Below are 13,042 nucleotides of genomic sequence, written 5' to 3'. Positions count from 1 at the left end.
AGGAGAAGTGCATGTGTCCTACAGTTAACACAGAACAAAACAGGAAAAGAGACTGCCCTCCAGTGTCACTGTCAGTGAGGTGGAGAGCAAAACAGGGTAAGGAGAAGGCTCCACAGCATTCCCATCTGCCTTTCTCTTCTTGCTTTGTTTTTTTTTGGAGCATTGCAGTTTTCTTCCCTCTTTCCCCACATTTCTATTGTGCTTTTGCTCTCTGTGTTGAGGTGGGGCTGCAGGTCAGCTTCTGTTCTGACACCAGCGCTCAGGGTCCTGCCCTGGAGGTGTCTTCATGGGAACTTGGTGCCTAAGCTGTGAGGCACCATGTCATTCAGTTGGTAGCGTTGAAAAATTTCCTGACACATTCCTCATTCAGCACATGGAGGGGGATTGCGATGAGAAATGGCGTGGGCTTTACCTCTAAGAAGTCTCCCCTAACTTGTCATTGTGTTTTCCTTCTTCGACAGGTCCCCATGCCCACAGAGAACAAACGTCCAACAGCAGCTCCATCACCCAGTTCCTCCTACTGGCATTGGCAGACACGCGGGAGCTGCAGCTCTTGCACTTCTGGCTCTTCCTGGCCATCTACCTGGCTGCCCTCCTGGGCAACGGCCTCATCATCACCGCCATAGCCTGCGACCACCGCCTCCACACCCCCATGTACTTCTTCCTCCTCAACCTCTCCCTCCTTGACCAGGGCTTAATCTCCACCACTGTCCCAAAGACCATGGCCAATGCCCTGTGGGACACCAGGGCCATCTCCTGCCTGGGATGTGCTGCACAGCTCTTTTTCTTTCTCTTCTTGGTTGTAGGGGAGTATTTTCTTCTCACTGTCATGGCCTATGACCGTTACGTGGCCATCTGCAAACCCCTGCACTACGGGACCCTGCTGGGCAGCAGAGCTTGTGTCCACATGGCAGCAGCTGCCTGGGGCAGTGGCTTTCTCCATGCTGTGCTGCAGACATCTAATACATTTTCCCTATCCCTCTGCCAAGGCAATGCCCTGGACCAGTTCTTCTGTGAAATTCCCCAGATCCTCAAGCTCTCCTGCTCAGATGCCTACCTCAGGGAAGTTGGGCTTATTCTGGTGAGTGTCTGTTTCGCATTTGGGTGTTTTGTTTTCCTTGTGGTTTCCTATGTGCAGATCTTCAGGGCCGTGCTGAGGATCCCCTCTGAGCAGGGACGGCACAAAGCCTTTTCCACATGCCTCCCTCACCTGGCCGTGGTCTCCCTGTATGTCAGCACTGCCATGTCTGCCTACCTCAAGCCCTCCTCCATCTCCTCTCCAGTTCTAAATCTGGTGGTGGCAGTTCTGTACTCTGTGGTGCCTCCAGCAGTGAACCCCCTCATCTACAGCATGAGGAACAAGGAGCTGAAGGGTTCTGTGAAGAAACTTTTGACTGGATGCTGTTAATCGGCAAGAAACTGCCCATCTTCTTTTGCAAATCTCATTGCGCTTGTAATGTAACTCATTCTAGGCTGAGACTTTGTTGGGTAGTTTGTTTTTGGCTTTTCTTACTTGTAATAATGCTGTCCACAAACAAAGTGCTTGTCTTCATCTGTTTCAATATCCACCTGTTTTTTGTGATCCAGACTGTGTAAATGAGGAGCCGTGCTCTCTGTGTGTTTAAACAAAATAAAGGACCCTTCAGCACCTTGTTTATCTGAGATCCTTCCCCTCAGACCTTTGTAAAGCTGCAGGTGGAGTACCTTGGTGCAGAGGTGGAGTACCTTGGTGCAGAGGTGGAGAGGAAAAACAGCCCTGGCACAGCAGCACTGCCAGGGAGCACCAGTTCTTGGTCTTTCCCAAGCTGCTCTCTTTCCACTTCCACACTCTCCTTCTCAGCCCTTGTGTTGCTGCACGGTCGGAGTGCTCTGGCAGCTTGGTCACAGTCCTGTGGTGCGGCAGTCCTGTGACCGCAGGCAGGGACAGGCAATGGGCACCTCTGTGACAGAGCTGGCCTCCAAAATAGCATTTCAGATTAGCTATTAGGAAAAATTTCTTCATGGAGAGAATGGTTAGGCATTGGAACAGACTGCCCAGGGAAGTGGTACAATCACAGTCCTTGGAAGTATTCAGAAAACCTGTGGATATGGATATGGTGCTTAAGGACATGGTTTAGAGGTGGACCAGGCAGTTAGGTTAACAGGTTGGACTCGATGATCTCAGAGGTCCTTTCCAACCTGAACGCTTCTATGATTCTATGAAAAAGGATCTTCTCAGGGCAGTGCCTGAAGGCTTAGGTCTTCTTTCAAAGTGGCTCTAGAGAACATGCCCAGAGAAGTGCCCAGGAGAGGAAAACCCTTGTGAACAGCTCAAGTGTGTGAGTGTGCAGCTTTGGGGCACACAGCAGTGTCATGGACGCTCATGGGAGAATTCAGTCCTTGGCACCCAAGAATGTCTCCTTGCACAGCCAGGCCTCCTGGGAGAGACGTGAAGGACCAGCAGAGCAGGCTCTGGTCTGTGCCCATGTGCGCTGGACACCCCATCCAAAGCACACACCATACGGGCTGCTATGAAGAAAATTAACCCTATCCCAGCCACAGCCAGTACACCGAAGCTCCCCTCCCATGGCATTCCTGGTAGCAGTTCCGTCTCACTCCCTGCCCAGCGTAGACCAACCGCCTGCAATACAAATGGGGTCACCAAATGAACTCCTCCCGAGCCTTGCACAAGCAGGCAAAGAGCAAAGCGGTGCCTCAGGGAGGTCCTCCCCTCACACATCTCGATGTGCTTCCTCAGCCGGTGTTTTTTGGATCCATGGATAGTGAATGGTGAAACATGGCCATCCCCTGAGGATGAGATGGAAAGCCTTGAGAGCTTCTGTACTTAATAAGTACTGCTTGTTCTTAAGCAAACAAATCTAAACCAATTGAGTACGGTGTAAATATCATTCAAGAACATGCCCATACCTTACACCAAATAGCTCAAGAACAATCTCTGCTCAGGGGTCTGTCAGCTGACTGCTCATGGCTCTGCTCTTAGGTACCACATCTCGGAGCTTGGGCACAGCGCAGTTTAAGGATATTAGCTGTGAGGCAAGGGTAAACTGCTGAGCCCAGATAGCCAGGTAAAAATCCTGAGAAGAGCCATGAGCAGGATGCCCTCAGGAGAAGGAGAATAAAAAGGAACCTGTGTTTGGCAAACGCAGGGGAACATCTGGACCTCAGAAGGTCATGTTTGAACAACCAGACTGCACATGCAGAACAACACTGGATGACTGAGAATACTTGCAAGGAACTGAACGTGATTGGAGAGGACTAAAGAGTGTGTGTGTGTGCTATTGGATGATTAAGCTTAGCTGTATATACACCTTTCAAGCCGTATATGAACTCTTGAAAAATCCAAATGGATACCTTCCTTCCCTATGGAGAACTGGTCTCACGATCATGCAATAAACCTTTTGCAGTTCTACTCTTGTGTCCCTTTCCTCCTCAGCTGACGAATGTTCCAACTTGCTTTTGCAACAGTGCCCCAGTTTAGCTGGGACACCTCATGTGCAGGAAAAAATATTGACCCTTGTAATTCTGTACTTTGCATCCTAGCCTCTCTCCTCAGTGTGCACGTGGCAGTTGGAAATTTTCCTAACAGAAGCAACTGATTGCCACCACTGCAGTGTGGCAAGGTCTGTCCCCTGTCAATCCAGCAGATGTAGGGCAGTCCAGGAACACAAGGCACAGAGCACTGCGGTCTCCACTTGTGTGCCTGCACACTGTCCTATGTGCAGGTCTTCAGGGCCATGCTGAGGATCCCCTGTGAGCAGGGACGGCACAGAGCCTTTTCCGCGTACCTCCCTCACCTGGTCGTGGTCTCCCTGTTCGTCAGCACCGGCGTGTCTGCCTACCTGAAGTCCCCCTCCATCTCCTCCCCTGTTCTAAATCTGGTGGTATCATTTCGGTATTCAGTGGTGCCTCCAGCAGTGAACCCCCTCATCTACAGATTGAGGAACCAGGAGCTCAAGGATGCCCTCTGGAAACTGGCCCAGCGGACGTTGTTTTACCAACAATAACCTGCCTCCCCTTCTCTGCCCATTTCCCAGAGTTTCTCTTACAGCAGGAGACTACTGTTTTCCCTCATGATAATCATACATCGAGATATTTTTCTGTTTGTTTTTTTTTTTTTATAGTGCTTCTCTTGAGGCTTGATCCTGTTGTGTCTCACCCTTGTGCAACATAGTGTCAAATGTGACCTGTCCAATTGCAGCTCTTCAATAAAACAGAATCTCGCAGTTCCAGAGACTGAAGGCTGGGCTCTTTCTCCAAAGCTGCTGCCAAGAAAATGTCCAAGGAATTAGTCTTTTAAAGAGTCTGTTCTTCTTGTGTTCTCAGTGTTTTGGGGTTAGGTTCATGGCACTATTGGGTTCCACTGGACCAAATGCTCTGGGTTTAAAAACTCTCTTCTTGGTGTCCACTGTCAGGGCAGATGGTCTGTGAGCTCCCCATTCTGTCCTCAGGTTTCTTCATGTATGACAGGAGTGATGGCATATACCAGACTCTCTGGAAATGAATTTGGAGGGGTGAGGAGAGGAGAGGATGCGGACTCACCACATGCCCTGGGGTTGGAATGAATGGAGGCTCAGAAGGTGAAACACCCTCAGTGGTGAAGTCCCCCAAAAGCAAAACACTAAATTGAGGTAGGCACAAACAAGGACTCTGCCATGGGAGTCAGTGGGAACCCAGGAGGCAGAGGAAAGGGAGACAGGATAAGGGGTAATGGTTTTAAAGTAAAGGAGGGTAGATTTAGACTGAACAAAGGAAAAAAAAAATCACGATGAGGGTGGTGAAACACTGAAATGGGTTGCCCAGAGTGCTGGTAGATACTCCATCCTTGGAAACATTCAAGGACAGGCAGGATGGGGCTGTGAGCAACTTGATCTAGTTGAAGATGTCCCTGCTCATTGCAGAGGGGTTGGGCTAGATGACCACTAAAGGTCCCTCACCACCCAAACCATTCTGTGATTCTATGAATACTATGACCAAGACTAGAGGGGTCCCTGCCTCGAGCCAGGTGGAGGAAAGGGACAACCGGATTTACTTGACTGTGTGGATTTGATGGCCTTGCACAGCAGAAACATAGAATCATAGAATCATAGAATCGTCAAGGTTGGAAAAGACCCTTAAGATCATTGAGTCCAACCGTTAACCTAACACTGCCAAGTCCATCTATACCATGTCCTCGAGCATCACATCTATCTAGTCTTTAAATACCTCTAGGGATGGAGACTCAACCACTTCCCTGGGTAGCCTGTTCCAATGCTTGACCACCCTCTCGGTGAAGAAGTTTTTCCTAATATCTAACCTAAACCTCCCCTGGCGCAGCTTGAGGCCGTTTCCTCTCATCCTATCACTCGTTACTAGGGAGAAGAGGCCGACCCCCACCTCGCTACAACCTCCTTTCAGGTAGTTGTAGAGAGCAATAAGGCCTCCCCTCAGCCTCCTCTTCTGCAGACTAAACAACCCCAGCTCCCTCAGCTGCTCCTCATAAGACTTGTGCTCTAGACCCTTCACCAACTTCGTTGCCCTCCTCTGGACACGCTCCAGCACCTCAATGTCCTTCTTGTAGTGAGGGGCCCAAAAGTGAACACAGTACTCGAGATGCGGCCTCACCAATGCCAAGTACAGGGGCACTGTCACCTCCCTGGTCCTGCTGGTCACACTATTCCTGATACAAGCCAGGATGCCATTGGCCCTCTTGGCCACCTGGACACACTGCTGGCTCATGTTCAGGCAGCTGTCAACCAACACCCCCAGGTCCTTTTCTGCCACACAGCTCTCCAGCCACTCCTCCCCCAGCCTGTAGCGTTGCATGGGGTTGTTGTGACCGAAGTGCAGGACTTGGTACTTAGCCATGTTGACCCTCATACAGTTGGCCCCGGCCCATCGGTCCAGCCTGTCCAGGTCCCTCTGTAGGGCCTTCCTACCCTCCAGCAGATCGACACTTCCACCCAACTTGGTGTCATCTGCAAACGTACTGAGGGTGCACTCGATCCCCTCATCCAGATCATCAATGAAGATATTGAACAGGACCGGCCCCAGTACTGAGCCCTGGGGAACACCACTCGTGACTGGCCACCAAGTGGATTAACTCCATTTACCACCACTCTGGGCTCGGCCGTCCAGCCAGTGTTTATCCCAGCGTAGAGTGCACCCATCCAAGCCGTGTGCACCCAGCTTCTCCAGAATGCTGCGGGAGACAGTGACCCGCAGGAGTATAAGGTTCTAGTGGACATCGGTACACAGTGTACCCTAATCAAGCTATAAAGGGGCAGAACCCATCTGGATTTCTGGAGTGACAGGGGGATGACCATGGGACTGTAGGAAAGGAGTGCAGGTGCCTATTTGTAACAGACACCATGACTGAAGCAAGGGGAATCCCTCTGCCAAGGCAATTCTGTGGACCAGTTCTTCTGTGAAATCCCCCAGATCCTCAAGCTCTCCTGCTCAGATGCCGACCTCAGGGAGGTTGGGGTCCTTGTGGTCAGTGTCTGTTTAGCATTTGGGTGTTTTGTTTTCCTTGTGCAGATCTTCAGGGCCGTGCTGAGGATCCCCTCTGAGCAGGGTCAGCACAAAGCCTTTTCGCCGTGCCTCCCTCACCTGGCCATGGTCTCCCTGTTTATCAGCACCTCATTTTTTGCCTACCTGAAGCCCCCTGCCACCTCCTCCCCATTCCTGGATGTGGTGGTGGCAGTGCTGTACACTGTGGTGCCTCCAGCAGTGAACCCCCTCATCTACAGCATGAGGAACCAGGAGCTCAGGGATGTCCTATGGAATCTGGCCCAATGGATGCTGTTTCACTCGCAATAACCTGCCTTCCCTTCTCATCACATTTCCCAGAGTCTTTCTGTGTCAGATGTGGCATGCCCAATAGCAGCTCTTCAATAAAACGGAATCTCCCAGGTCCAGTGCCTGAAGGCTGGAGTATTCCTCCAAAGCTGCTGCCAAGAAAATGTCCAAGGAAGTGGTTTTTTGAAGAGTCAGATCTCCTTGTCTTCTCAGCGTTTTGGGAGTTAAGCTCATGGTACTCTTGGGTTCCACTGCACCAAATGTTCTGGATATAAAAGCTCTCTTCTTGGTGTCCAGTCGCAGGGGAGATGGTCCATGAGCTCCCATTCTCTCCTCAGGTTTCTTCATGTATGACAGGAGTGATGGCATATACCAGACTCCCTGGAAATGAATTTGGAGGGGTGAGGAGAGGAGAGGATGGGGACCCACCACGTGCCCTGGAGTTGAAATGAATGGAGGCTCAGAAGGTGAAAGGCCCTCAGATTTGACACCCCCCCCCAAAAGCAAAACATGAAGCTATTGAAGCTGTTGAAGTGTCTAGAGCACAAGTCTTACGAGGAGCAGCTGAGGGAGTAGGGGTTGTTTAGTTTGGAGAAGAGGAGGCTGAGGGGAGACCTTATTGCTCTCTACAACTGCCTGAAAGGAGGTTGTACTGAGATGGGGCTCGGTCTCTTCTCCCAAGTATCAAGTCATAGGATAAGAGGAAATGGGCTCAAGTTGTGCCAGGGGAGATTTAGATTAGATATTAGGAAAAAATATCTTCCCAGAGAGAGTGGGTAGGCATTGGAACAGACTGCCCAGGGAAGTGCTACAATCACAGTCCCTGGAAGTATTCAAAAAACATGTGGATGTGGTGCTTAGGGACATGGCTTAGAGGTGGACCAGGCAATGAGGTTAAGAGGTTGGACTCGATGATCTCTGGGGTCCTTTCCCACCTTAATGATCCTATGATTCTATGATTAAACTGAGGTATGCAAAACAAGGACTCTGCCATGGGAGTCAGTAGGAGCCCAGCAGGCAGAGGGCAGGGAGAGTGGAGAGATGCAGGAGCTGCCTGAGAAGCGCCAGGACTCTCATGCCGTCCTGGGGAGTGGGGCTGGTGGGAGCAGAGGAGGGGGAAAATTCAGTCAACGTTGGGCGTCACGTACAATATGAATTCAGGAGAGCCAGAGAGCGCCTAACCTGTTTCCTCATGGCCTTGGGGCCAGCACCAGCCTTGGGGTTGACTGGGAGCCTGAACGCCCCCCTCTGCCCCCCAGCAGCTGCTGTCCGCTTCAGAGGGACTGGGGCTGTGGAGTGAGTGTCCAGAGCTCTGCAGCACCCTGTGGTGGGCACTGCCGTGGGGCCAGCCCAGACTGGGCTGCTTTGCTGGGCTGGGTTGGGGAGAGGGCAGGGGAGTGGGGGAGAGGTCAGGAGGGGCTGGGCTGGGAAGTGTCCAGGAGAGGAAAGCACCAGTGGAGAGCTAAGCTGTGTGAGCGTGCAGGGTGGGGGCAGCCAGCAGGGTGCTCACAGTGCAGAGTCAGACATCATGGTGAAGGAAGCAAGGCACCGAAGGTGCAGAAGAGAGGGGCCAGGTCTGTGCCATGTTCCCTGGACACCCTGCGGAAGCTGCCCTGGGAAAACTGTCCCAGAACAGTGCCACACACTGGCCATTTCCATCTCTGTTCGTACACGCCAGCCCTGAGAAGGGACGTTTCCTGCAGGGTCAGCCCCATCCTCCCCCGGGGCTCTGTGATGCCTAACTCCACCACCAGTATTAAGAAAAAGGGAAGCAGTTTCCTACTGACACTTATTGCACACAAGCCCCAGAGCTCTTGCCACAGCTGGTCTCTCAGCCAAGCCAGTTCTCAGACAGATCCAGCTTGAACAGGTGCTCATGGCCTTGTCTCAACAAATACTGAAAATCTCCATTGATTGAGATCCCACCAACTGGGGTGGGTTCTTGTTCCTGTGCTTTGTTCTGAATGATTTCTAAGGAACCCCTCTCTCTCAGCCTCTCCTTGTCCATAATGTGCTCCAGGTCCCAGCCACCCTTCTGGCCTCTGCAGGACTTGCTCCAGTCTGTCAGGGTCTTTCTTCTGCTGGGAAGACCCATGCTGCATGCAGCAGTCCTGATGTGGTGCTTCTGTAGTGGGTTAGCCTTGGCCAGCACCCAGACACCCACCCAGCTGCTCACTCCCTCCCCTGCCTCAGCAGGACAAAGGGAGAAAATAAGATGGAATAACTCATGGGTCAAGATAAAGTAAAGGAGATCAGTTACCAATTACCATCATGGGCAAAGACCCGTTGACTTAGGGAAGATCAAATTCATTTGTTGCCAATGATGTAAAGATTCAGATTGTGAGAAACAATGACAAAAATATTAAAGACCATTCCCCTCACACTTTCCCCCAGGCTCAAATTACTCCATTGTTCCCAGTTCTTCTACCTACCCCAACACTGCAAGGAGTAGGGGTGAAGAGGTGGTTAACAGTCACTACAGAACATCTCTCCTGCTCCTTCCTCCTCACACTTCTCCCCTGCTCCAGCTTCCATCCTCTCCATGGGATCCCACCGTATTTGCAGTCAAGGCTGTGTTGTTCCTTTCTTTCTCTCTTACTTTTCTCCTTCATACTCACAGAATCATGGAAATGTTGAGATTGGAAAGGACCTCTGGAGATCCTGTAGTTCAACCCTCCAACTGAGGCAGCGTCAGCTAGAGCAGGTTGCTGAGCACCTTGTCTAGCTGGGTTGAGAATATCTCCATGGATGGAGACTCCACAACCTCTCTGGGCATCCTGTTCCAGTGGTTGACCACCCTCACAGCCAAAAAGTGTTTTCTTGGGTTCAGATGGCATTTCATGTGTTTTTGGCTGTGTCCATCGCCCCTTGTCTTGTCACTGGGAACTACTGAGAAGAGTTTGGCTCCCTGGTCTTCATGCCCTCCCATCAGGTATTTATACACATTAACAAGATCCCTCCGAGCCTTTTCTTCTCCAGACTGAAGAGTCCCACATCTCTCAGCATTTCCTCCTATGAAAGATGCTGCAGTAGAATAAGAGCTGAGGTGGGGAAGGACAGCTCCCATGGCTTTTGTGGTTGCTGGAGATACAGTGTCTTGAGGAGAGACTGACAGGGGAGATGAGAAGTGGGGGATGCCTTGTGTGATGTGAGGGCAGCTCAGATATATGGAGGTTCTCTATGGGATATGTTACAGGTTAGATGGCAGCTTTTGTGATGGACAGCTTCTAACTGAACCACCCAGTCTTCTGCTCTCCTGGACCTGATACTCCCAAAAGAGGAAGGGCTCATCAGGCATGTGAAGACCACTGTCAGCTTTGGCTGTAGTGACCAAGAAATGGTTGTCTCCCAGATCCCCAGGGAAGTGGGGAAGGAGAGAGCACAAACACTACACATCATGGAGTGATAACTTGGTCTATTGAGGGCACTGGCAGGTGGGATCCCATGTGAGGGCCCTGAGAGCAGCCATAGGCCTTCATGGCCCTGACCAGCCTCACGTGGAGCCTCCACCTGCATCTTTGTCCATGAACCCAGGAGACCGTTGAATCCAGGCCTGAGTTTCAGCCCCAGCTTGATCTATGCTGGAGGTGCAGATCTTCAGGGCCGCGCTGAGGATCCCCTCTGAGCAGGGACGGCACAAAGCCTTTTCCACGTGCCTCCCTCACCTGGCTGTGGTCTCCCTTTTTGTCAGCACTGTAATGTTTGCCTACTTGAAGCCCCCCTCAGTGTCCTCCATATTTCTAGATCTCGTGGTTTCTGTTTTGTACTCGGTGGTGCCTCCAGCAGTGAACCCCCTCATCTACAGCATGAGGAACCAGGAGCTCAGGGGTGCCCTATGGAAACTGACGCAATGGCCGCTGTTTCATCGAGAATAACCTGCCTTCCCTTCTCTGCGCATTTCCCATTTCTCACTTTTTCTTAGGCCATGTCTGCTTTTTTCTCTTGTGGTAATCCTGGTTATGGGTAATTTTCTAGGCTTATACTACTTGTCTTGAGGCTTGATCCCCTCGTATATGACGCTTGCACAACACTGTGCCAGATGTGGCATGGCCAATAGCAGCTCTTCAATAAATGGAATCTCCCAGGTCCAGTGCCTGAAGGCTGGGCTCTTCCTCCAAAGGTGCTGCAAAGAATATGTCCAAGGAATTGGCCTTTTAAAGAGTCTGTTCTCCTTTTGTTCTCAGTATTTTGGGAGTTAAGTTCAGGGTGGCACTGAGTTCCACTGGACCAAACGCTCTGGATTTAAAAGCTCTCTTCTTAATATCCAATGGGAGGGGAGATGGTCCATGAACTCCCATTCTCTCCCCAGGTTTCTTCATGTATGACAGGAGTGATGGCATATACCAGACTCTCTGGAAATGAATTTGGAGGGGTGAGGAGAGGAGAGGATGGGGACTCACCACGTGCCCTGTGTTTGGAATGAGTGGAGGCTGAGAAGGTGAAACACCGTCAAAGATGAAATCCCCCAAAAGTACAGCACTAAATTCAGATATGCTCAAACAAGAACTGTGTGATGGGAGTCAGTGGGAACCCAGGAGGCAGAGGGAAGGGAGAGTGGAGAGATGCGGGAGCTCCCTGAGGAGCCCCAGGACTCTCATGCTGTCCTGGGGAGTGGGGCTGGTGGGAGCACAGGGGGGAAATTCAGTTAGGTTTGGGCATCACCTACAATATAAATTCAGGAGAGCCAGAGCGTGGGTAGCCTCTTTTTCCTCGTGCCTTTGGGGACAGCACAACCCCTGGGGCTGATGGGGACACTGAACCCCACTCTCTTCTCCCCAGCAGCTGCTGTGCCCTTCAGAGGGACTGGGGCTGTGGGGTGAGTGCCCAGAGCTCTGCAGCACCCTGTGGTGGGCACTGCCGTGGGGCCAGCCCAGGCTGGGCTGCTCTGCTGGGCTGGACTGGGGAGAGGGCAGGGGAAGTGGGGAGAGCTGGGGAGGGGCTGGGCTGGGCTGGGAAGTGCCCGGGAGAAGAAAGCACCAGTGTAGAGCTAAGCTGTGTGAGTGTGCAGGGTGGGGGCACCCAGCAGGGTGCTGCCAGTGCAGAGCCAGGCATCACAGTGAAGGAAGCAAGGCACCGAAGGTGCAGAAGAGAGAGGCCAGGTCTGTGCCATGTTTCCTGGACACCCTGCGGAAGCTGCCCTGGGAAAACTGTCCCAGATAGTCCCACACACCGGCTATTTCCATCTCTTTTGGGACATCCCATCCTTGAGAAGGGACTTTTGCTGCATGGTCACCCTCATCCTCCTCTGGGGCTCAGTGATACCCAGCTCCACCACCAGTATTCAGAAAAAGGGAACCAGTTTCCTACTGACACTTATTGCACACAAGTCCCAGAGCTCTTGCACAGCTGGTCTCTCAGCCAAGCCAGTTCTCAGACAGATCCAGCTTGAACAGGTGCTCATGGCCTTGTCTCAACAAATACTGAATATCTCCATTGATTGAGATCCCACCAACTGGGGTGGGTTCTTGTTCCTGTGCTTTGTTCTGAATGATTTCTAAGGAACCCCTCTCTCTCAGCCTCTCCTTGTCCATAATGTGCTCCAGGTCCCAGCCACCCTTCTGGCCTCTGCAGGACTTGCTCCAGTCTGTCAGGGTCTTTCTTCTGCTGGGAAGACCCATGCTGCATGCAGCAGTCCTGATGTGGTGCTTCTGTAGTGGGTTAGCCTTGGCCAGCACCCAGACACCCACCCAGCTGCTCACTCCCTCCCCTGCCTCAGCAGGACAAAGGGAGAAAATAAGATGGAATAACTCATGGGTCAAGATAAAGTAAAGGAGATCAGTTACCAATTACCATCATGGGCAAAGACCCGTTGACTTAGGGAAGATCAACTTCATTTGTTGCCAATTATAAAAAGATTTGGATTGTGAGAAACAATGACAAAAATATTAAAGACCATTCCCCTCACACTTTCCCCCAGGCTCAAATTACTCCATTGTTCCCAGTTCTTCTACCTACCCCAAGACCACGAGGAGTAGGGGGGATGGTGAAGAGGGGGTTAGGAGTCAGTAAAGAACATCTCCATCAGTCCTTCTTCCTCACACTTCTCCCCTGCTCCAGCTTCGGTCCTCTCCATGGGATTCCACCATATTTGTTGTCAAGGCTAGGTGTTGTTCCTTTCTTTCTCTCTTACTTTTCTCCTTCATACTCACTGAATGACGGAAATGTTGAGATTGGAAAGGACCTCTGGAGATCATCTAGTTCAACCCTCCAACTGAGGCAGGGTCAGCTAGAGCAGGTTGCTGAGCACCTTGTCTAGCTGAGTTTG

The 13,042-nt window shown here is 51.5% G+C and overlaps 1 protein-coding gene across 1 annotated transcript; it reads left to right on the top strand.

The window, feature by feature from the left end:
* The first annotated feature begins 318 nt into the window (after window positions 1-318).
* On the top strand, window positions 319-1,408 carry LOC148051111 (olfactory receptor 14A16-like). Its single transcript, XM_087738374.1, has 2 exons — window positions 319-328; window positions 420-1,408. Exons 1-2 carry the CDS (start codon window positions 319-321, stop codon window positions 1,406-1,408), a joined length of 999 nt encoding a protein of 332 aa, XP_087594500.1.
* Window positions 1,409-13,042: the final 11,634 nt, after the last annotated feature.

The sequence above is a fragment of the Nipponia nippon genome, unplaced genomic scaffold (assembly GCF_047370975.1).
Source record: "Nipponia nippon isolate SJK-2023a ecotype South Korea unplaced genomic scaffold, ASM4737097v1 scaffold_68, whole genome shotgun sequence".
Lineage (NCBI taxonomy): Eukaryota > Metazoa > Chordata > Aves > Pelecaniformes > Threskiornithidae > Nipponia > Nipponia nippon.
Note: the sequence above shows the minus strand (reverse complement) of the source record. Positions and strands in the feature narration are given on the sequence as shown.